The sequence below is a fragment of the Sceloporus undulatus genome, chromosome 4, assembly GCF_019175285.1.
Source record: "Sceloporus undulatus isolate JIND9_A2432 ecotype Alabama chromosome 4, SceUnd_v1.1, whole genome shotgun sequence".
In the NCBI taxonomy this organism is placed as follows: Eukaryota; Metazoa; Chordata; class Lepidosauria; order Squamata; family Phrynosomatidae; genus Sceloporus; species Sceloporus undulatus.
Window position 1 is genome coordinate 47100064 of NC_056525.1, and position 25588 is coordinate 47125651.

General features: G+C 41.7%; 1 protein-coding gene across 1 annotated transcript in view; it reads right to left on the reverse strand.

Moving 5' to 3' along the window:
* PKP1 (plakophilin 1) overlaps positions 1–25588 on the reverse strand; it is a 60365-nt gene that overhangs the window by 22497 nt on the left and 12280 nt on the right. Inside the window, exon 3 of the mRNA XM_042465077.1 lies at positions 3166–3596. Coding sequence (XP_042321011.1) covers positions 3166–3596 — 431 coding nt within the window. The remainder of the gene's footprint in view (positions 1–3165; positions 3597–25588) is intronic.

Consider the following 25588-nt stretch of genomic DNA (forward strand, 5'->3'; position numbering starts at 1 on the left):
GCCTCTGGGGGAGAGAGAAGGCTGGCCCAGCACCATCAGAGGCCAACCTGAAGAAGGAGGCTCCTCCCTCCCTGTCATCTTTCGGCCTCTGAGGGAGAGAGAAGGCTGGCCCAGTACCATCAGAGGCCGGCCTGAAGACAGAGGCTCCTCCCTCCCTAACTGTCATCGTTCGGCCTCTGAGGGAGAGAGAAGGCTGGCCCAGTACCATCAGGGGCTAGCCTGAAGAAGAAGAGCCCTCCCTCCGGTCCATCTGCCTTGGTCCAGGCCTCAGAGGGAGAGAAGAATGCTGGACCTGATTCCCTCCCCCCTCACCATTCCCTTTATTTTATTGTATACTGTATGGTGTTTGTTTTTAATGCATTGTATGTGTAATTGTAACTTGTGTAAACCGCCCTGATCTGAGGAAGGTGCGGTATATAAATAAAAACTTTATTTATATTATTATTTATTAAAGTAAACACTCATCAGAACACCATGTAAAAGATGCTAGAATGCATACTGATTGTACATCACACCAGGTCCTTGCTTCACAAGTTTCATAGTGTTTCATAAGAAAACACAACCAATTTATTACTTATTTATTACAGCTTGGGCAAATTTATATTCTTTGAAACAGAAAACTAAGGCTGCATCTACTTTACAGAATTAATGCAGTTAGACATTTCTTTAACTCTTATGGCTCAGTGATATGGAATTATGGGATTTACAGCTTGCTGTAGCACCTGAATTCTCTGACAAAGTTCAAAACACAGTATATCACAAAACTTCAGATCTCAGAATTCTACAGCACTGAGCCATGGCACTTAAAGTGATGTCAAAATGCATTCATTCTGCAGTGCAGATGCATCCTAAGATTCTTTTTCCAAGTATGAATGACATTTTCTAACCAACTCTCTTCAGCAAGACTTTCTAAGCTATTTACTGACTTTGTTTACTTTATTATGAATAAAACTAATATCTATTGTAAATATAGCAAAGGAGCAACTTCTAAAGGATATTCACATTTGATCATGGCCACACTTCCAGTGATGATAATGAAGTTGCAGGATGACCAAGAACTCACATTACTCTCTCATGCAAGCAAGGGAATGTGATTGCACCAGTGACTGAATTCTTTGGCTCCAGCGTTGAACTTTATCTTGCTGCACATCACACAGGGCAATTGGTCAATGAGATTATGAAGTAAAGTCAGTGTACCTAACTAGTACATACACAGTACTAATGTTGACACACCCTATATCAAGCCCTATTGTTCAAAGCTAGTTCTATAATTAGTCTCCATAGTAAGATCAACAATAAAGGGAAATACAGAAAGAAATACCTACTCCCTGATGATGACTTGGAGTACAATCCAATAATTGCCTTTGCTAAACCCCCTTAAAACATCAGATTAAAAAACACAAAGGAAAGTGTGATGCAGATTTCCAGAAACTTTCTCAGTTTTTATCTGGTTCAGCTGGTTGTTGAAAATTTGATTAGCACTGAGTAAAAAAACAGTAGGTGATATGAGTGTCCAACTCCAAACTGGTGGGAAAAGATTTCCCTCCCACTTGGACCACTGAGCATCAGTGGCCTTTACCAATTCCCTGAATGCTTCTGCATTTGTATGACATGTCCAGGGGCATGATCCATGAACTAGTAGCTGGACCAGGAAGGGTCTGATCCTCCAAGGCCAGCAAATGATAGGAATCATTTAAAGAGCAGTCATAGTTCAGTAGCAAAGGAGATGCTTTGCAGGAACAAGGGTTCAAGTTCAATCAACTGCCATTTCTAAATAGGGCTGAGGAAGACACCTGTTTGAAACCCTGCAAAACCCTGGCTAGCCTGTGCAGACTGTAGGCAGGTTGATAGGCCAATGCTTTTATTTCATATAAAGTAGTTTCTTGTTTTTCCTCTAACCTGTCAAAATTATGTGAAGTGTCTGGTACTTTTTTTCCTAATATGCACCTTAAACTAAGACTTGAACATTCAGTCTTTCTTCTAGTTTGGATGGAATTTCTGCCACTGACAATTTCAGTTTCTTTTCCAAGAGAAAAAAGCATCTAATCCAAACAGGTCTATTAGAGCAGAAAGTTCAAAGTTTAAATTATTTTTAATGATGTGGGAAATAAAACAAGTTCTACTGATTTAAGCCATCTATCAGAGTTCAACGTCTGTGGTAGGCACATATCTCCAAGCATTATTTTATTTCCATGTGAAAGAACACTTAAAACGAATGGCTGTGTAAAACAAAAAATGCCTTCTGTTACTCATGTAAACTGATCCAATTCTGAGGTGAAGAACTTCATTCATTAACACAAACCTTTTTTTTTTTAATCAAGTTGATGACATTCCAATTTCCCAGTTATGCAGAAGCATGCAAAAAGTCTCAATTCTAGAAATTAGACAACTCCCCAAACAGAACTAGTTCTTCTGGAAGGAAGATTCACCAATCAGGCACAGTGTTTCAAGACAGACAACTCCCAAACCTAAACTTGTTCTACAGGATGATCCACCCTATCAGGAAAGGTGCTATAAAGGAGACCACTCCTGTGAGATATTTGGCAGAGGAAAGTGTTTCCCACACAACAATTGTTCTGGGAATGACGTTAGAACCATTATTTTAAAAGATGAGACTGGATATATAAGAATCTTCTCTACAATAACTAAGCCTTTCTTAGAGAGTCGTTTGGAAGACTGGCCAGTTTTATGTTCCAGTGGGGTTTCTTGCAGCAAAATGGAACATCAACTATAAACAGGTTTATTATAGACTATGCCAGCAGATGGCCATGGTATAAAGCCTGGACAGCTACACTGACTAATTTTTTGGCTCATTTGGAGTTCTGGAGTGCCATCACCAACCATCATGTCCACCATTTTGGGTGACAAGCAATGATGCACATTACATTTAGTCTTTTTTTTCCCTTTGAAGGGCTAGCTATTTTGGAAAGAGTGCCAGGGCCTTTGATAAGTTCATCAACATCCCAAGGACCACACTGAATTGTTGAATGTCCAGAGGAACCCCTTTCCAAGCACTGCGTGCTTACTGCACAGTTCTCACCACAATCTCAGCCTTCATGGCATGGATTAGACTCCATTTCATTAGTTGAATGTACTGTTATCTTAACTTGGCTGGTATGTATACATAAGTTTGCATAAGCAGAGAAGACTGGCATGGAAACTTACTTTGAATTGGAAGGAGGCTGTCCATAGACCACATCTTGTTTGCTAGCTACCGGCTGAGCATAGACCACATCTTGCTTGTTAGCAGAAGTGTAAGAGGAACTACGGACTGGAATTCTCTTGCTTGTCCTTGTAGTGGTAGTAATTCCCTGGTTGTTGCATGTATTGCTGTAGAGACTGTGACGATTCAGACTTGCTTTGTGACTCACACGGCTTCCACTCTGGTTTCTCCTTAGTGTGCCTCGCGGAGGGTCACAGTAGAGATCTGGCTCACTCCGACTACTCTTCATATTCTGAACAAAGCAGTAATCACTGCCAGGACTGGTAGGACTGCAGATCTTGTTGTAGTTCCTTCCACCCCAGCTATCCATTTGGCTGTATGAACTGTAGCGCTTGTTCTCTGCACCTTCTCTTTTGAGGGTTCCATTGTACATCTGAAAAGGAGAAGAGTGAAATAATCAACATTTTTATTAGATGTCTGTTGGGTTTAGGGGCACAAGATAGAAACTAAGGAGATTATTGCACCCAGGAATCCCGGTGGGAGAGATGCAGAGTCTAAAATATTAAAACGGATGTTATCACATTTACCCGTGACTGGACTTTAGGCAACCCATATTCATTCAGGCAGCCTGTCTGAAACCTGGACTTCTCCCACAACTTTTTCAAGAATGGGAAAAGCTCATTCTTAAAAAAGCCACAGGAGAAATCCAAGTTGCAGACAGGCAGCCTGAGTGTATACGGGCTGCCTACAGCCCAGACATGGGTAAATATGATAACATCCATTTTCATCTTTTAGATCCTGCGTCTCTCTTGCTGGGATTCCTGGGTGCGATAATCTCCTCAGAGGCACTGGATGCTACCCATAATAAAAGTAAAATTCAGCTCACATTCACTGATAGACATACTGGTAGACATAGTATATAACAGTGGTATTACTAGGGGGATGTGGGGGGGTGAGCACTACACCAGGTGACACCCTAAGGGAGGGAGGTTATATCACTGCTCCTCAAACACCTACCTTTTGGCAGAAACAGCTGTGGGATTTGCCTGCTCCCCTTTAAAATGTTTTAAGAGATGGTGGGAGTGGGGTGAAGGTCAGTGGAAGGAGAAAGGAGAGACCTCATAATTTTTTTAAATTAAAATTTCAAATTTCAAAAAAAAATTATTTTAAAACATTACATTTTAACCAAATCTTCATTACATATATGTAAATACATTTAGGTTTTGCATATGATATTGTAATTTGACAGTATAATTTTAATTGTGTGAGTTGTTTATGTCACAACTATTAGCATGACATTCAGGGAAATATGGGAATTATGATTTATGAGTAACACTAGTGCAAAAAAAGAATTACTAAGAATAATGAATGATGTGAAATGGGAAGAAGTTAATGGGGAGGGGGGTGATGACACCATGAGTTACCGCACTGGGTGACACCAATCCTAATTACACCATTGGTGTATAAACCATGTACAGTAGGAGCAATGTCATCCCAAGACATTCTGCTGACCAAACATGAGCCCAAACAACACCAGTAATGAGCCAGTGTGACCCAATGAGGGTCAATATTTATTTCATCATGTAAATAAATTATAATATAAAGTATACTCAGAAACAACTTGCACTGCATTTGGTGGGATTTACTCTCTGGTAAAGCAGTATCAGTAAACAACTCAGTGAAAGGGAGACTGTGGATTGTCACAGCATTCCGTCTTGTCCTGTGCTGTTTCACGTCTATATGATATGTATATAATATCTATATCTCTTTGCCGTTTAATATCCGTATGAAGCCACTCAGGTTTTTTTTTTTTTTTGGGGGGTGGGGACATCATTCAGGAGTATTGAATTACTTTGATTTTGCTTCATATGCCGATGGCACTAAACTGACCTTTTTCTGATCATTAGGTTTGGGGGCAAAGGCGCAGGTGCTGGACCAGTGGAATACTGTAATGTGTTGGGTGACACCCAGTGAATAGAAGCTGAATCACAATAAGACAGTGGTTCTGTAGCTCCTGGATCTAGGAACTGAATAACATATCTGTCCTGGGTGAGGTTGCACTCTCTTTGAGCGAGCAGGTGTGTAGCTTGGAGGTACTCCTAGATCCACCCCTCTCACTGGAGGCCCAGGTGGACCTCATGTCTTGGAGTGCCTGGAGCCAGCTTCACTGGTGCACCTGCTATGGCCGTTCCCGGATAGGGATCATTTAACCACAGTAATCCATACATTAGTGATTTCCTGATTAAGCTGTAATGATCTCTATGTGGGGCTGCCTTTGAACTCTCAAGCTGCTGATAATTGAAAATGCAGCTTGACTGATGACTGGTACACCCTACAGAAACCATATATCACACTGGGCTTAAATGAATTGCAATGGCTACTGATATGATTCTGGTCTAAATTCAAAGTGCTGGTGATAACAGTGAAATGGCTTTTGAATTTGATACCTGAAGAAGTGCCACTCCCTGCATGACTGAAGACTAAGGTCTGTTGGTGGGGGCCTTCTCTATGTCTAGCTGGGGTAGAGTGAATCCATACAAAGGTGACTCACAGACTTTACTTCTAGAATGGAATCAATTTTTGTTATTCTCGTGAGGAGGGAAAGCAGAGATTCCGCTATTATGAATAGTTCAACTTATTCACACTATTGCCCATCCTACATCTATTATTTTTCACAGTCTCATATTTCTTAACACATATTCACTTATTATTAGATGTTAAAAATCATCATGACATGAAAGAAAAAATGGAAACTTGAAAATAATATTAATGGAATTTTGCACAAAATATTAACAAATACCTGATGGACTAGTAAAGTCTTAGATTTAAAAACTGTGATTTAGACAACTATGCTTACCTCTGAGGTACACTATTAGGGACACTCTCTTAATAGTGAATCTTGGAGTTAAGTATAACTTTCTTTCATTTGTTGTGTGCCATAAATTCTCACTCCTGAAGCATGAATATAAACATTAAAAGCATTGGGAGCAAGATTGATTCCTACTTTTAAAAAACTGTTCTTTTACTCCCATGTGTTCTTTTCTTTCATAGACAAACTAATGGCTGCAATTGTTACGTTATTTACAGTTTGTGTCCTTTCTCCTTTTGATTGTTATCTATTATTTCTTTAATTTATTCAACAATTATATCCCAACTTAGATCATTTCTTCTTCTTTAATAACTTTTGCCATCTTAGCCACATGCTTAGCCACATGTGTCCCACTTTTCATCTCTGAACTGTTGGAAGGTGTGTGGGCTGTTTAAAATCTAAAGTTATCTCTATCCCCATTAGGAATTTTTTTTCAATTCAAGTGCACTTTTATTCATGTTCCAGTCTTTCAAACTTTCAAAATACACTTTGCAGGCAGTGTATCCTTGCTGCTCTGCTTGACAAGATATTATTACTTCCCATATATCACATTAAGAGCTTGGCTTCTGTTTCCCTCTCAGTGAAGAGGAAAAGTGGATTTATGATATTATATTATGATGTTTAACTTGCAGAGCAGAGGTTTTAGGATAAAATAATAAGCTGTAATGACAGCCATTAAACACCTACCACCTAGAATCCATGGGAAAATGAGACATTTAGGGACACGAACATTTAGAGTCAGAGAATCCAGCAGCATGAAGGAAAGAAATTATAATAACATTCAGGCACTAGGTTGCATAACGTGCTTCTTTTCACACAAAAGAAGCTGGGTTTCCCCCCTACATCTTTGAAGGAGACATCTTGTGTATTTCACCCCACCCAAGCTGGGCTTGAACTGACTTGCTCCTAAGGACTCATTTAAGAGAAAGGTGCCTTCCCAAAGCTAATAGCTTGGCACCCACAATTCCCAGGCTTCACTGGGAAGAACATGTTTATAACTAAAAAGAAATGAAAAGTGTCTTGTCATTCCAAAATGCAGGTTGAAAAAAAAATAGTTTGATCATTCTTTTTCATAAACAGATCAAAACAAATAACACACACACACTCTTGCAAAAAGTTTTTGTTTGTTCTTTTTCCAGCCACTTGATGTGGATACGTTCACAGGAAAACAGAAGCCATACTTAAATAATACATTAAGTCTGCAGTGGAAGCATAATAGCTAGCTTTTGTTTTCAGCAAATGCCCGGGAGACACAGCATTTCTGCCAAGTTGATGTTTCTGTTATTGCTTTTTGCTGAAATATAAGTGTATGTTAACTTGTAATTGAAAGAATAACTAAAGTAAGCTTATATCTGGCATTCTGCGTCCCCCCCCCCTTTTTTCCCCCCTGTGGAAATAATCCAGTTTGAGACCACTTTAACTGCCCTGGCCCAATGCTAGGGAATTCTGGGATCTGTATTTTGGTGAGACATTGGCCTGTCTGTAACAGGCCAATGAGTCTTCTCTATCAGAGAGTTTGGAGGTATGGTATTTCAATGATGCATAAGTCCTAAGAGTCCAAAAGCCACACCAAAGCTGCACTCCAGTGCTTAGGACCGGAGCGTGGCTTTGGTGTGACTTTTGGACTCTTAGGATGCATGCATCATTGAAATACCATACCTCCAAAGTGACTCGAAGCAGCTTTATTTTGGCCTGTCTGTAACAGGCCATTGAGTCTTCTCTATCAGAGAGCTCTTGTAACTCAACAAACTACAGTTCCCAGAATTTCCTAACACTGAGCCAGGTCAGTTAAAGTGGTCTCAAACAGGATGATTTCTGCAGTGTGTTTTGGACCTCCAGTCATTGAGCTAAGTTCAGACAGCCTGAAACACAGCAAAATTAGTTTAAATACACCAGTGCTAACTCTGCGACACTGTTAAACAAGTAGAAACCTGCCTGTTTGCTTCTCAAGCTAGTACTAAACTGGAAGTACAAGAAGTAAAACTTGAGTGTGGGTGTGTGTATGAAATTGTGTGGAATTTTGGTGCAACAGCTCCTGGGCATCATTCCTGGGCTCTTTCACACTGCACAATTATAACACTATGGGTCCATTTTAACTGTCATAGCTGCATCCTATGGAATCCTAGGATTTGCAGACACTATTTATTTGTCTATTATTTATTTATAACCATGGGCTTCTGAGGCAATGAACAAATAAAAGAAACGAAGGGCCGGTACAGACAGGCCAAAATAAAGCTGCTTTGGGTCACTTTGGAGGTATGCTCTTTCAATGATGCATGAGTCCTAAGAGTCTGGAAGCCACGCCAAAGCCATGCTCCAGTCCTTATGACTGGAGTACAGCTTTGGTGCAGCTTCTGGCCTCTTAGGACACATGCATCATTGAAACAGCATACCTCCAAAGTGACCCGAATCAGCTTTATTTTGGCATGTCTGTACCGGCCCTAAAACAGTAGAAAGATAAAATATTTGAAAAACAAATCAAGACACTTTTAAATTTTTTAAAAGAATATAAAAATAATCCTTACATGCAATTTTAAAAGGATTAAAATAGAGCAATTTCAAATGTTAAAGACCATGTGAAACAGCACTGTTTGGGCTGCAGACTGGAAGCTAAAAAAAAAAATAGATCCAGCCTAACTTCCTTGGTTCGACAGTCAAGGTGCTGCTACAGGGAAAGTCATATTGCATGTACATAGCAACATTACTTCACAACATGTTAGGACACACAATAGAGCCTCATCTGAGGATCTCAAATTTTAAACAAGCTCGTATTGGAGAGGCAGTCTTTCAGCTATCCTGGTCCAAAGCCTTTTAGGGCACTATGGTTCCCTGGCTGACAATTCTAAATGCCACTCCATAAATTGCTAACTCCAAGATTCCATAGGTTGTTGCAATTAAAGTGGAATCATTAGGCGCGTTCCGGACAGGCCCTATGGGGCACCGTCATTACACGCGAGGGGCGGCGCTTCCTGATGCGCCTTGCCCCTCTTGCATAATGACTACGTCAAAATGGTGGCGCCACATATAGATGGGCACCGCCATTTTGACGTCGCGGACGTGCAGCATCTGGACGTCGCACACCAGAAGTGGCACCGCGAGTGCGTGCCTCACATCTCACGGCGCCACTTCCAGGGCCCAGGAAGAAGCGCCATTTTGGCGCTTCTTTCTGGCTGCACCCGGGAACCGCATGGTATGGCCGCTGCAATTCCCAGATGCAGCAACCGGCGGCGGCGGCACACCGCCCGTTTTGGGTGGTCTGTAACGCTCCATAGTGCTACAACTGTGTACCAAAAAAGGGCCCCTGGTAATATCACAGCAGTTGAATTAGCATACCAAGCACTCACTCCAAAAATCAACTCCAACATATTGACCCTTGCACCTTGACAAGTATCAAACATTTGACCAAAGCTACATTGCAAACTGCAGTCATCCTGCCCCATATGTGTGCTTCCCATATTTGGACTTGAGATCACGTAGATAGGAAGCCCCATTTAGATGAGTGGCATGCACGCCACACTGCACCACACACAGGAGTGTGCCCCTTCATTTAAATGGGGCTTCAGCATGCTCAGAATTCACTTTGCATGGGGTGTGTGTGTCCAGAGCAGATCCCCCACGTAAAGCAGGGTTCCATATAAAGTTCCATATGAACCTTTAAAAAAGGGGGGGGAGGGGATAGAGGACCAGATTCCGGCTTCTTAAACTATTATTGAGTTCCCAGGGCAAACAGACTGTTGACAATGATGTATCAAGAGCCTGTTTCACTGTTTTATCTAGTAGATACATACCCATTTTCATTATAGGAGGGCCACTTTAAGTTTGGGATTAGATAAAATGTTAATAATAATAATAATAATAATAATAATAATAATAAAATTTAAAATAATTAAAATAATCTAAAAACGTTATAAAATTACATTAAAATATACACAAGCTAGAAGAATACCTAAAACACACCTACTCTGTAAAACCACCCCAATATGATTATATATCAAATGCCTGCTTAAATAAAAATATATTGTCTTGCAAGCAGGGAGGGGGTAGCCTAGCCTCCCATGAAAGGGTGTTCCAGAGGGTGGGAGCAGCCACCGAGAAGACTCTCTCTCGTATCCTCACTAAGCGAGTCTGAGATTGTGGAGGGGCTGAGAGAAAGCCTGCCTCCAAAGATCTTAGTGTTCTGCCAGCCAGAGGGCAGGGAATCGTCTATTATTCCCTCTGTTGTAAGCCGCCCAGATTCCCAGTGATTGGGCGGCATATAAAGGAATCCTATTATTATTATATGGGAAGATACAGTTCTTCATATAATCTGGGCCTAAGACATATAGGGCTTTAGAGGTCATGACCAGCACTTTGAATTGAGCCTGGAAACAAACCAGTAGCTAGTCAAGCTGTTTTAGCAAGGGAGTTATATGTGGTCAGCATTCTAGCTGCAGTTTATTGCACCTGCTGAAGTTTCCGAACAGTTTCCAAAGGCAGCACCACATAGTGTGTGTTACAGTAGTCCAAATTGGATGTAATCAAGACATTTATCGCCATAGCCAGATCTGATGTCTCAAGAAATGGGTGCAATTGTGCCACTGCTGAGATCTGGGCATCTAGGCTCAGAGTTGAGTCCAGGAGAATACCCTGGACTCAAACTGCGAGCTAGTAATCCTGTCCAGCACAGGCAAAGTCCCTATTCCCCAATTTGCCTTTCAGCTGACCAGGGGCACCTCTGTCTTGTCTGGATTAAGTTTAAATTGGCTCAGTACAGAGACAGCATCCTTGGAATCAGATGGAAAGGAGAAATAGAGTTGGGTGTCATCTGCATACTGGTGACACCACACCTCAAATGTCCAGATGACCTCTCCCACTGGTTTCATGTAGATATTAAATAACATGGGGGAGAGAACAGAATCCTGAGGGACCACACAGGTCAGTGGTCAGGTGGTCAAACAGGAGTCCCCAAGCACCACCTTCCGGGTTCGCCCATCCAGAAAAAGACTGGAGCCACTGCATAACAGTGACCCCAAGTCCCATCTCAGAGAGGCAACCCAGAAGGATACCATGGTCAGTAGTATCAAAGGCCACTGAAATATCCAGCAGAACCAACAGAAACACACTTCCCATGTCCAGTTCCCTGCACAGGGCATCCACCAAGGTGACCAGAGCTGTCTCTCATGGGAAGAAGGGTGGTGACAGTGGGTTGGAGGGAGGAGAACGAGGAGACAGCACACATTTTTTTCATGAGCAATGTTCTCTTCCCAGAACAGGAAAGGCAAATGTCCAGAGTGAATCCAATGTCACTGGGGCAGAAAATTTGTTCTACTGGCCCAAAGCAGATTGCTATGGTTTATTTATACAAAGCAATATTCCAAGCAACACCTCCTCCTCTACCACATGCAGGGTGCGGTCCTCTGGATCAGTGCAAGAGTCTGCTGGGTGGTCAGGCATCCTGTTTTTCAGGGGCCAGTCCTCCCATTGAAGGCACATCCTCCCCCATTCAGGGAAGGGGAGTCATCTCTCCCCTGCCAGAGATATTTTGGGCTACAGCTCCCCCAATCATTTATAAACATCTTTGCTGGGTAGATCAGGTGGGAACAGGTGGTCAGCCAAAGATCCCCCAGACCTGCCCTGTGAACACTAAAGGCTGACTGATGTAAAGGTGGAGGGCTGAAGATCGTGCATTGAGCAGGGGGTTGGTCTAAGCAAACCCTTCCAACTCATATAATCATAGTGATTACAGTGTTAATGTAACATAGTGTTACATAGTGTAACATAGCATTAGTGATAGCTATGGATTTCTCCTTCTCCTTCTGAGAAGTTCTTCACCTTTAACCTGTGTCATGCTGGGAATAGCCCTCTCTACTGAATTTGGTCAAACAAATCGGTAAAAATATTTCAGTTCATTTTTAAAAGACATTACTAAACAGTCATATTAGTGACTGGACAAACTTGGGTTTAAATAAAAATGCATATGTGTAGAAAAATAAAAGTGACAAATTACCTCATTTCTACTAAAAGTAACTTCCATTGTACTTGAATTCTCAATCTATGCTAAATGGATTCTAAATGCTGCAGAGTCGTTTGCATGGGGATCTTCTTTGCCATGACTGACTAAAATCTAATATCAGTTTTGTTAAACTAAGCTACTACTACTTATGACAACAGAGACATGAGTTAGAGCAATCCAATTGACTGTCTAAAGTGACAGAGACATTAGTATATATTTATTGGGACCTTAGAGCCAATCATCCTCGAGCTAGTGGAGATGGAACATCATTTTCCACCATAATGTTAATAATGATGATGCTAATAATGCAGATCTTTAGTATAGAAAGCATTAAATTGAAATTATTTCAGCAATCCAAGCCTGCACAGCTTTTCACTCACTAAACCAAATGCTATCCTCCTCATTTTTAACATATCATTAATTAAACATCTCTTTAATCCCCAAATCAATTGTAAATAACTATTCTTGCAGTTTTTCAGCTGGCAAAATGATTCATGGAACAAATTAAGTAACATAATAATATATTCTGATTTTTAATTTTTACATGAGGTCACCAAGTACTTTTTAGAAGTAGTTTACTATCATTCTCCACCCTTTTTAGCAAGAGAAAGTGAAGAATCCAAGCAGATAACTTAATTCTGTTTTCAGAAACAGAACACAGTTCTGAGTATTTCCAGTTTCTACAGCTAGCACAGATCTGAGAAAGATCTGATTATTATTATTATTATTATTATTATTATTATTAAACTCCCTGGTGGATTTTTTCTAGAGCAGCAGATGGCATGGATGCAATTTTTAAATTTTAAAATATATTTTGCGCAAACACGTTGAGAGGGAGTGTCTCAGGCCGGAGGGAGAAGTCAAGGCAATGAAATATGATGGTGTACCACCCTGACTGATGTTTTGTGCACAACCTTGATCAGGCTTGCAAAATGAATTCACTCTAGACTGTTACATACAACTGAAAAAGAACTTGCAAAACCAGCAAAGAAAAAAACACACCTCCATATCTGAAATGTTTGAACCCTTCTCTGATCCAATTTCTAAAATATATTTGTATCTCTTTCTTCCTAAAGATTTAACCCATCTACTATTTCTTTATTTGTTAGCTCTGTACAGTACCCTTCATTGGTTGATCCAAAGATGGTTTTACCATACTTCAGAGTTGACCTGAAGATGAATTAGACAATATTTTTTTTTTGTTATTCTTAAATGCAATTAAATTGACTTCGACACGACGAACCTATGAATGAGAAACCTCCAAGTCACCCTATCATAAACAGCCCTGCTGAGGTCCTACAGACTCAGGGCTGTGGCTTCCTTGATTCCAATCTATCCATCTGGAATGCAGTCTTCATCTTTTTCTACTGCCTTCTCCTTAGCAAACATTATTATCTTTTCCAGTGACTCATGTCTTCTCATGTTATGCCCAAAGTACAACAGTTTCAATTTAGTCATTTTGATTTCTAGGGAGAGTTGGGGCTTTATTTGTTCTAGGACCCATTTATTTGTCTTTTTTACTGTCCACATTATCCATAGTACTCTTCTCTCGAAGCACATTTCAAATGAGATGATTGTCTAATATACAGTATCCCCCCACTCTACATATCTTATAGTAAGATACATGTACAACTGCACTGTCAGAAAATGCTGATGCAAGTCCTAATTATGGGAAAAATTCACTTATCTTTTTCTCAATTATGCATTGGACTTTTCAAGCAACCTAATTTGGTTCCAAATAAACCTCATTGGAAGGTGACTAGGGGCAGGAGATCACCTTCCAGCATATTTACAACTCTTATTGTCTCAAGGTCAAGGGACATGGACCTTCTCAAGGTCAATCTGTTTCACGGTCAATCACATGGACCTTCAGATATTGTTGAGCTGGAACTCTCAGCAGCCCTTGCCAATGACAAGGAAGGCTGGCGCTGCAGTCCAGGAACATTTAGACCATGTGATTTCCACCTCTACTCTAGGTATTTCACTTAATTTTGTCTGGAACCTCTCTAGAGTTCCCAGATTTCAGGTCCTGAACTCACTTCTTCAGTATTCAGGGTGAGGGGAAGGAATCTGAGTGTGAGAGCAGTATCTTGAAAAATGTGTGTGGTGGGCTATTTTCATTTGTTTTCCTTTTGAATTTGAATGGCATATTTTCTGAAACTGTGATTGATACTTAAGGTATCATGCTTAATGGCATCACTATTGTAACATTGGGGTGGGGTAGGTGGGGGGAACGGGAACTGGCAGGCTGCCATATCAGATGGCTTAAGAAGCACTGTGCCAGGCTCATCCATATTGCAACTGAAGTCCTTTCATTTAACTGAAGCAAGAAGTTTTCCTGTGTTTATGCAAAGCCTGGGAATAAGGGATACATACAAACATCTTATTAACTACCAAATAAACCAGTTGGCCAAGAAAACCCATGATACTTTTAAAATGGCTGGCTAATTTCTTGGAGAGAAACACAGTCCAGCCCTGAAAAGTCCTCACTTCATCATAGCAGGTTATAAAATACCCCAGGGATATAACTATTGAAGTGGAGTGGGGTAGGGGTTAAAATGAGGACATTGTCCCCAAATAAGAATTCTTTCCCCAATGAAATTTCCCTGAAGTCCTCAAATTTCTAGCATTGCAGCCCGTGTAAAATGGATAATCATTCATATCTAGAACTCTTGTACTTGCTATGTTTTCATATCCTTGTTAACTTTGTGTTCTTGTTTTCTTTGGAAGCCTAAACTATATTTCTAAATGTTCAAATGAAGCTTTAAGTTAATGCAATGTTATAAATTTGGGGAGGAAAGGATCATTTCATCAGGGTGCAGAATATTTATTTTGAAGGAGGCAACTGGCTCATTTGTTCGCCTCTTCTCCAATAGCTACACTCCTGAAGCTCCCCCTGTGCATCCCCTTTGGTACTCTTTGTTCTAAGGATTGACACTTTTATAATAGATCAACAGCCATTTTTAACACATTTAATCTGTTAGGATTCCAAAAGAAGTCTATTAATTTCTTAAGCCAAATTCTTCTACAATTTGTTCACCTTTGCCCCAAGTCTTGCTAAATTTGTTGTCTCTTTCCATTCTGGACATAAACAATAGAATCCTATCTATCCTACCCTTAACTTTACATATACCTATACATATACCCTTAACTTTTTATACCATTGTTTTATAATTGTAAGAGTCTGTATGATTTTAATCGTTCTTTTCTATTTCCTTTTGTAAAATTTTATTGAATTTCTTAATAAAAAAAAAGATCGAAAATTTTGTCTACATCACTCTGATCTGCTCATTTCTCAACGGTACAGATTATTCTGCATGCATTTAAGTACCCGTTTCATATACAATTTTTGGTTGTGAAAATCATTTTTGACTTTAGACCATGTCCAGAAAATAATGATTTTGTTAGTTTGTTAGTAGAGTAGATTCACTGAATCAACTGATAAATGATGGATCGACACATAAGTAACTACCAATAATTCAACAGATCTACTCTAGTTGGGATTAACTAATAGGATTCAAGTTTTAAACTGCCTAGTAGCATAGTAAAGTGAAAGCCAAACAAATGTCTCATCCATACGTATTGTGAACTTAGAGTTTTGAGAAGTGCCTTAAGGCCACTTGCATTTTTTAATGTTAAATTTATTTCAGTACCAAGATGGTACTGAAGTAGCCAACAATAATAAAATTTACTTTAAAACAGTATCAGAATTAAAGCATAAGAACTGGGTTTGCCAGGTGAGGATTCCTGCAGGCCCTAAGGTTTCAGTACTAAAACCTAAGACATAAGAATAACTCCTAGTGATGTTAGGAGAGTCATGTTATAAAAGGCAGCCCGTGGTGATGACATTAAACATGCAGCTACAGTTGCACAGGGTATGTAATTCAAGTTAAAAAAAAATCTTATAAATGAGGAATACAAACACACACATATATACTTTTCAAGACAATCCTAAGGACTGGAGCTCAACTTTGGCACAACTTCTGGACCCTTAGTACACATGCATCATTTAAACAGCATACCTCCAAAGTGACTCAAAGCAGGTTTATTTTGGCCTGCCTGTACGGGGCCACAGACAGATGAGCAAGCCAATGTTAAATAGTTAGAAGTCACACTGAATCCAGACAAAATGGAGATACTCACAGTAGGGGCCCCTACTCCAGGCATTGTGATACAACCACCGGTCCTAGATGGGGTCACATTTCCCTCAAAGGACTGTGTTAGCAGTCTGGGGGTGCTCCTAGACTCGCCGCTCCAGATGACAAATCAGGTAAATGTGATGGTCAGGAGCGCTTGCTATCAGCTTCGACTGATAGCAAGCTGCATCCTTTCCTGGAAGCAGGGGACCTGGAAACTGTGATACATGAGCTGGTAACCTAACGACTCAATTTCTTCAATGTGCTCTACATGGGGCTACCCTTGTGCTTAGTCCAGAAACTTCAATTAGTTCAATCAGAAGCGATCATATAACACCTATTTTAAAATCACTCTAGTGGCTGCCCATTGGTTTCCGGGCGTAACACAAGGTGTTGGTTATGACCTTTAAAGCCCTAAATGTCTTGGGTACAACCTATCTTCAGGACCACCTCCTTCTGTACAATCCACCCCACGCACTCAGGTCCTCTGGGAGGAATTGACTACAAGGCTGACCGCTACCACCCGGAGGACCTTTTCTTCAACCGCTCCCAGATTATGGGATTATTACGGCCTGCTGGAGGAGATCCATCAGATTACCAATTTAGACAGCTTTAAAAAGGCTGTAAAAACAGATCTCTTCTGGCAGGCCTTTCATGAATAGAAAACTCAGCCACCAACTGAACCATCCTTCTGAATACACTGTAGCTTCATCTGCTCGCTTTTGTTCATTTTAATGTATGTTTTAAATAGTTCATTGTTTAACTGATGTTTTAGAGGAGGGTGGGAACTATTGGGATATGATGTTTTGTATGTATTCTTTTAACTTTAAATTCTCTGCCTCAATTGTCATGGGCAGAGAGGCAGGATATAAATAAAGTTTTATTTATTTTATTTATTACACAGCATCAGTGAATGGGAAACAAGAGAAGGTCTTACAATTTGATAAAAATAAAGACCATGATAAGACTACAAGGTAGGAATCACAGAAAAAGAAAATGCAACAAAAGTAATGAGAGAGCTTTTTCTTATCCCTTGCTGTGCTATTTTTGTTCATAGAAATGTGGACCAAATAAGAGCTTAGAAATAACACTTTGTAAAAAATAATATGATCTGTAACATGTGTGTGTGTGCGCGTTCATGCGTGTGCAAACAAAGGCAAAATGATGCTTTGGGGGGGGGGTCCCAAATAATTTCCCCTCCCCCTGTGTAACAGTTAGTTATCAATTTGCCTTGTGACTTGAGGGAGGGATGATTGCTTTGGGGTTTTTTCCTCCTCAAATTATACACCATTTTCATTACTTTTAGATAGATAACATAACAAGATATTTAAAAGGGGTATTGTAATGGTAATGGTAAATTATTTGAGCTTTGTCTCAAGTTACATAAGAAATTACTGTAATCATAAAAAAGGAACTTCCAAAGTTTTGAATCACGCATCCATCAGCACTTAGCTAGATTTCCTTCCTTGTGGCTGTTCTCTAAGTCACCTTGTCTCCATGACTGCTTGTTTCTTTGAATGAGCTGGATGCAAGATGTGACTATGTTTTTGTGGTCTCTGTTTCAAATTAGCTTCCCACATTTGTATGGGGCTGAGTAAGCTCTTCTAAGGAAGTTCTGAAAATCAATCTTGCTTTTAATATTTCAACAGCCACACGAGACTAATCTACTTAGAATGGCATTTAATAGTTTATGTTGGTTGACTCTATGTCCTTTGCAGATTTGCTGTTGTACTGCAATTAGGAGCCCTGGTGGTTAAATGCTTGTACTGCAGCAACAACGTTGTGAATTCAGTCCCGTAGGGTTCCAGGTTGACTCAGCCTTCCATCCTTTCATAGGTCAGTAAACTAATAGGCTGTACAGACCAGCCATTAAGGCCAGCCTGGGGCAGAGTTGGGGTCTGGTGTCCATACAATGCACATCCCAACTCTGTTCCCAGGCTGGTGTGATGGCATGCACCACACCACATGGCACGTGTCATCACAGTGCTCCTCTGGTGCTGTTTCTAGATGATGCACCACCAAAGGAGCACCGACGAGCTGCAGTGCCAGCAGCTCCAGCACCACCACCCTTTCCAAGGCACAGAAAGGTGCTGCTTCTTGCAGCTCTTTTTTGCATTGCGGAAAGGCAAGATCAGGGCTGCTGCATGTAGCTGCCATGGCCCCAATCCGGTGCTAAAAGGGGTGGCTGCAGGCCACCTCTTAGGGGCAGTCTGTACAGCCCCTGAGTACCCAGCTTGTTGGAGGCAATGTCCTAACACACTGTAAACTATTTGGAGAATGCTTAATTCACTATAAAACTGTACAGAAATTTAAAACGCTGAAGTGCTACATGTCTTTGGTTTTTATACATATGGGCTGAAACCCTGCATGAAGCAGGAGAAGTGTTAAATCTATAGAGGTTATTGCATGGGAGGGAAAAACATTCCCTGATGTGTTCTAACGAGCACAAGCGCGGGCGCTCATGGAGCGTGATGGGAACCCGATGGGTCCCAGAACGCTAGTTTACCGCACGGCGGAACACCATCGTCACCGCCGGCCATTCCCATCGGGTTCCCAATGTGTTCCAGAAGGCGCCATTTCTGGGGTCAGTTTCAAAAGTGTTCCCAGAATGGCGCCTCCTGGAACACATTGGGAACCTGATGGGAACACCCGGCAGCGATGGCAGCATTCTGCCGTGCGGTAAACTAGCATTCTGGGACTCATCGGGTTCCCTTCATGCTCGGTGCACACCCGCGCTCGTGCTCGTTAGAATGCATCAGGGAACTTTTCCCCCCCATGCGATAACCTTCTATACCTGCATAGTTCCATGTCCACTCCTGCCCTTCTAGCCTGTTTTTCCCCATCCAAAGCTTTCCTCAATGCAATTGTCAAGCCTCTGAGGGTGGCTGTTGCTGCTGGCCAATGTGGGGGTGATGCAGTAAGATAGTGAGGCAATTCAGACACTGATAAACTATCCCAGCTTGGCTCAGAGGAGGAAAGAAATGGCAGAGAGCTCACAGATCTCTTCCCATCCTTTCCCCTCAGAGCCACATCAGCTGAATTACCTCCCTGATCTCTCCCTTCCCCACCAGTAAGTAGCAATAGCAGTGGCCCCTTCTGGAGCTTAACACCTATTTATTTTATTTTATTTTATTTTATTTTATTTTATTTATTATTATTATTTTTATTATTTTACATTATAATAGAACAGAAAAAAAGAAAAAAAAAAGAAGAATTATCCATTGAAAAAAACATCCAAAGAACCTATTCTATTCAGTCCCTTTCCCCAATGTACATATTCTATTCATATATACGCTCTTTCCCAAAGTTTGTCTGTATACAAATTACAACAGATAATCTTCCTTGACTTTCAATATTTTGCAGCAAAACTGTTGTACCATTCTTCGTTTAAGGAATCTTCAGGTATATTATTTAAGAGTCTAGTGAGTCATTTCTTTCAGTTCTTGTACCGTCAATATCCATTCTACTATTGTCAACTCCTTATTGTTTTTCCAATATTTTGCTATCAATAGTCTTGCTGCTGTAGCTAGATATAGCAATATTCTCCAAAAACTGGTTAACATATAAAGATTTGCTGTATGTAGATAAAAAAGGGAATGTGACCCTAAAAGAAATAGATATACTCTTCAGAGAAGGATTCAATTTGAACTGGCTTGAACATTTACAAATAAAAACTAAGTTCAAGGAAGATCTCAAATATAGAGGCATAGAAACGGTAGTGGACGAATTAGATGTAAATGGTTGAAACCTCAGAAAAAAGAAATGGCAAAGTATTATAAGATATTATTAAAAAGAGAACTGGAAAAAGAAACAATAAGAGAAAATATGATAAAATGGGCACAGGACTTGGGTCACAATATAGAATATGAAGTATGGCAGAAATCATGGTTAAGAACTAACACCTTTACGGCATCTCAAACTCTGAAAGAGAACCACCTAAAAATCTCAAATAGATGGTACCTCACCCCAGCAAAAATTAAGAGAATTTACAAAATACAAAATCTGAAATGTTGGAGGTGTGGTAAAGGAGAGGGTACCCTATATCATATGTGGTGGGCATGTAAAAAGGTAAAAAAGTTTTGGTTTAAAATTCACTCAACAATAGAAAATATGTTTGCCTTTAAATTTGAAATGACACCAAGTTTTTATTTGTTAAATATGTTGTCAAACATGGAGAAAAAATATTTCATTTTATTTTTATCCCGCCTTTCTCTCAAAGTGGGACCTCTATGATGGGAGTAGTTTAGGGCAATATACAAAAGGCTACAGAACAACCCTTTAAATTTATAGTAGCACTCATATATCTTGTTCCCCTTTTAGATTGTAAGCCTGAGGGCAGGGAACTGTCTGATTAAAAATAATATTGTAAGCCGCCCTGAGAGCCATTAGGGCTGAAGGGCAGGATATAAATACCTAAACAAATAAATAAATCTGTAACAAATTTCTGGCAATGGATTGCTGTCATTCTATTTAATTGAATTTTATCAACATAATCTTATCAATCTGGAAGGCATCTTGACCCCAGAGCCCTAGCCAGGATATCAATGCATACATTTTGCTCGCTTGTGTGCACACACACATGCATACACAGTTACACACATAACTGTGTATATTTCAATACCATGTATTTAGGTGAAGGGTATTTTAAAAAGTTCTTACACCATTTTCTGTGAACCAGCACAAATAGTTGTATTATACTGTTGTGGGACAGGTTGTGAGAAAATCATGCCAAACTGGATTTAACCAACACCCAAAATATTCTCCTATTGTTTTTGTTCATACCTCCTTATTACTTGTACTGTATGTTTGCTCTCTTGTTTTTGTCTGAATCTGTCTGATCCCTGCTTTGAGTTGACATAGTACATTGTTAGGTGTGTAATCTGCACTGAGTATCCTTCTACTCAGACTGTAAATCCTCTCACTTACAAAAGATTTAACATGATTCAACAATAGTCAGTCCCATGACTAATTAATGAAAAATATCTAATGAAAAAAATATTAAAACACCTGATCAGACCAACAACTTTGATAGCCAAACCCAACATTAATTATGATGTAAGTTTTCTTTTCTATGCCACATAAATATACAGACCTTCCTGAGAACTGTGTCTGGACACATTTGGGGAAGGGAAGATCTAAGAACAATTTATGGTATAGATTTCAACATCCCCCATAAAATGTTATATAACAAGGTTCAGTAATAAGATGGATCAAAGGTAGGATCTGCTTACTTCTTCTGTGCATACAAGCCAAAAACATGTGAAACCTGATTGGGTAAAGGTGATTGACTAAATGGAACAATTCTGAATTAATATGGATAGTGTCAAATTGTAAGACCAATTATCAATGAAGATAAGGAAGGACTATACCCTTAGACACTGCTCAAGCATACATATATTCTGGACAAAATATATACTTGAAATCCTTCTCATCTCCCATATGCAAATACACATGTACCCCCACCACACACACACACACACACACACACACACAGGGAGAATAAATCTTGAAAAATTGGAGAATCAGTAAAAAAATCTTTTAGAATTCAATTCTAATCACAACTCTTAATTTCTTCCTTTTTGTGGTTCCTTAATCTGTCCAGTATAGCTGCCTGTGAATCATGCCAGCCAATGACACAGGATCCCACTGTCCCTGGGATTTCTCCTCCTCCCTGTTGCCAGAAGGCTGCCACACCTTTATGCCAGAAGAAACCCAACAACTTTACTACTGATTGTTCTTGAGAGAACATCAGATAGAGAGAGATGCTTTTTTGCTTCTCAAATTTCTTTCTTTCTTTTTTTTTTTTTTTTTGGTACAAAATTTCTCAAGGGCCTGGGCTAGCCATTTCCTGCTTAGAAAACCCCTCACTGTGACAATTTATTGAGCTGATCCTGAGGTTCCCACAGAATGTCTCACATCTGGTTTTAAAGCTTGTGGATCGGTTATATGACTCTGCTACTCTCCTGTTTTATATTAGGCTTTCCCATCACAGCAATCCTAGACAGGTGCTAAACACGTAACACTGTACACAGAGGTTGTAAGGTGTGCCTGCATATAAGGACTGCCTCAGAACTGAGCCAAGATGCCCAAAGGATTATTGGGGGAGGTGTCTGAGGATAGATGCTCTGGGCAGGAGGTAAACATCTCACTTCCATTCCACTTATCATTTTATTCAAGGGTTGCATAAAGCTGTGCAAGAGTTGCATGTAGAGTTGCATTAAGATATGGCCAATTTTCAAGCAAGTTCCCTTGCCTATCATTCTTTTATATTACTCCTCAGTGCTTTTGTTTTGTGTGAATATGGCTTCTCATTGGCTCAAAAAAAAAAAAAAAAACCTCACAAAAATATAATAATAATAATAAAGTTTTTATTTTTATCCCGCTCCTTCCTACGATCAGGGCGGCTTACAACATAAGTTAAAAACAACAGTATCATAAAACAATATAAAATACAAACACATAAAAGCAAACCATACAATCAATAAAAAATAACAGGCTAAAAGCCCCGTAGCCCAACCTCTTGGCCACGGAAGAGGAGGGAGGCCCACAGGATTTTAGTCGGGGAATGCCTGTTGGAACAGGAAGGTTTTCAAGTCCTTCCTGAATTGGGCCAGGGTGGTAGTCGAGCGGAGCTCAGTGGGCAGCGTATTCCAAAGGGCTGGGGCAGCAGTGGAAAATGTCCTCCGTGTAGTGGAGGATAATCTAGCCCCAAGCACCTTCAGTAATTGCTGCCCAGACGTTCTGAGGGTGCGAGGCGGAATGTACGGGGAGAGGCGGTCCTTTAGGTATCCTGGGCCCAAGCCATTTAGGGCTTTATAGGTAATCACCAACGCCTTATATTGAGCCCGGAAGCGAATGGGCAGCCAATGGAGATCTTTCAGTACCGGTGTTATGTGGCTGGTCCTGAAAACGCCAATGACCAGCCGGGCTGCCATGTTCTGCACCATTTGCAGCTTCCGAGTTTGGTATAATGGTTGCCCCATGTAGAGTACATTGCAGAAATCCAGTCTCGAGGTTACCAGAGCATGTACAACAGTTTCTAGGTCCCTCTGGGCCAGGTATGGGCGCAGCTGGCGAATAAGCCGAAGCTGATGACAGGTGCTCTTGACCGTCGCATTCACCTGAGCAGTCAGGTGAAGCGACGAATCAAGAAGCACCCCCAGACTGCGCACGGAGTCCTTCACAGGGAGCGTGACCCCGTTCAGGACAGGTGGAACCACCGCCATTCCTGGACCAGGGGAACCTATCACTAGTACCTCCGTTTTCTCTGGATTCAACTTGAGTCGGTTTTCCCTCATCCAGCCCATTACTGACTCTAGGCAGGCCACGAGAGGAGAGACGCCATCCTCAGTCACTGCATCAGTCGGAGACATAGAGAAAATGATTTGGGTGTCATCAGCGTACTGATAACCCTGCGCCCCATGTCTCCGGATGATCTCTCCCAGCAGTTTCATGTAAATGTTAAATAGCATGGGAGACAGAATGGCTCCTTGAGGGACCCCAGTTTTGAGGGCCCGCTCATCGGAGCACACGTCTCCCAGCTGCACCATCTGGGACCTCCCAGAGAGGTAGGACCGGAACCACTGGAGCGCAGTGCCCCCGATTCCCACCTCTGCCAGGCGTCCCAGAAGGATACCATGGTCTATGGTATCGAAAGCCGCTGAGATGTCCAAGAGCACCAACAGGGACACGCTTCCCCTGTCGATGCCCAGACGGAGATCATCGACCAAGGCGACCATGGCCGTCTCAACCCCGTAACCCGCCCGGAAGCCAGTTTGAAATGGGTCCAGATAATCCGTTTCATCCAAGACCGCCTGAAGCTGGATTGCAACCGCCCTCTCGATCACCTTTCCCAAAAATGGTAGCAGCGAAACAGGCCGATAATTATTATGTACCAGGGGGTCGAGGGAGGGCTTTTTTAGGATAGGTTTTACAATGGCCAATTTCAATTGTGATGGAAATTGCCCATCCCTCAAAGATGTATTAACTATCCGGCGTAACAAAGTTGTTACTGCCGGTCCCCCCTGGGCCGCTAACCACGAGGGACAGGGATCGAGAGAGCAGGTTGTCTTCCGAACACTTCCGAGGATCTTGTCCACATCCTCGGTACTCACCGACTCAAACCGATCCAGTTTAAAAAAGTCCAAGGAGGCTCTGGACACTTCTACCCTAGGTTCTGCTAATATGTCGGCGTTCAGACCTTCGCTTATCTGAGAGGTTTTATCCGCAAAAAAGTTGTTAAATAGGTCACAGCAGGCCTTAGTAGGTTCAAGGATCTGGTTCAGGGCGGGAGGGAGCTGAGTTAGCTCTCTGTCCACCCTGAACAACTCTGCCGGACGCGACTCTGCGGACGCAATACGAGCACCATAGAACGAATTGTTAGCTGCTCGCATTGCCTCTCCGTAGTCCTCTAACAGTTGGTCTAGGAGAGCCTTGTCGTCTAAGCAAAGGTGTTTCCGCCAATGGTACTCTAGCCGTCGCAGTACCCGCTTCCTTGCCCAGAGATCTTCCGTATACCAGGGCTTGCATTTGGAAGCAGGCCTGAGAGGGCGCTTGGGAGCGATACTGTGTATAGCCCTAGAAAGACCGGTATTCCAGATACCGGTGAGGGCATCAACAGAGTCGCCGTCGCTTCCAACCATGTACCCCTCCAATATCAGTTCAGCGACCAACTGTGTCAGCTCGTTAAGGGAGTCCGCTAATGCACAGGGTGGCCGATACACTAACAGAATCCCTAGACTGTCTCTAGCCTTTAGGGTCAGGTAAATACACTCGATATAGGACGTCTATCAGATGTGGTTCCTGGTGAGGGACACGGTGTTCCTATGTATCAAGGCCACACACACCCCGCCCACCTAACCTGTGCTGGTCCTTCACCGAGAACCCGGCAGGCAGGGCCTGAGCCCACACAGCGTCCCCTTCAGGCCCAAGCCAGGTCTCGGTAATGCAAGCCAGATCACAGTTTTGATCCTCCAACATATCGTGGAGGATGTGGGTCTTGTTGTTTACTGATCTGGCGTTGCACAGGAGCAGCGACAGGGTTTGTGGCACGGTTGGAGCGACCCTCAGGTCCCTAAGGTTGGGATGGGGACAGGAAGGAGAGATAGATATGATGCATCGATCTCTCTTTCCCCTGGAACGCAAGTCCCTTCTCCCACCGCCATACCTCCCCCTGCCCCACACTACCTCAATAGGAGCTCCACTCGTAGTGATGTTACCTCTTCCCTCCCCGGCCCATGCATCCCCTGCATCCACAACCTCCCCCCACCCCTCTGTGGCCATTTGAAGAGCAGAGGTTAGCCACCCCAGGCATCCTCTGCTCTCGGGCTAACCCAAAGCCTCCCTAACCCGGTAAAAGGCTGCGCAACTGCGCAGTTGCACAGCAGCGGTGCTCCTCAGTCCGTGGGCGGCACTCCCAGGGCGGTGCG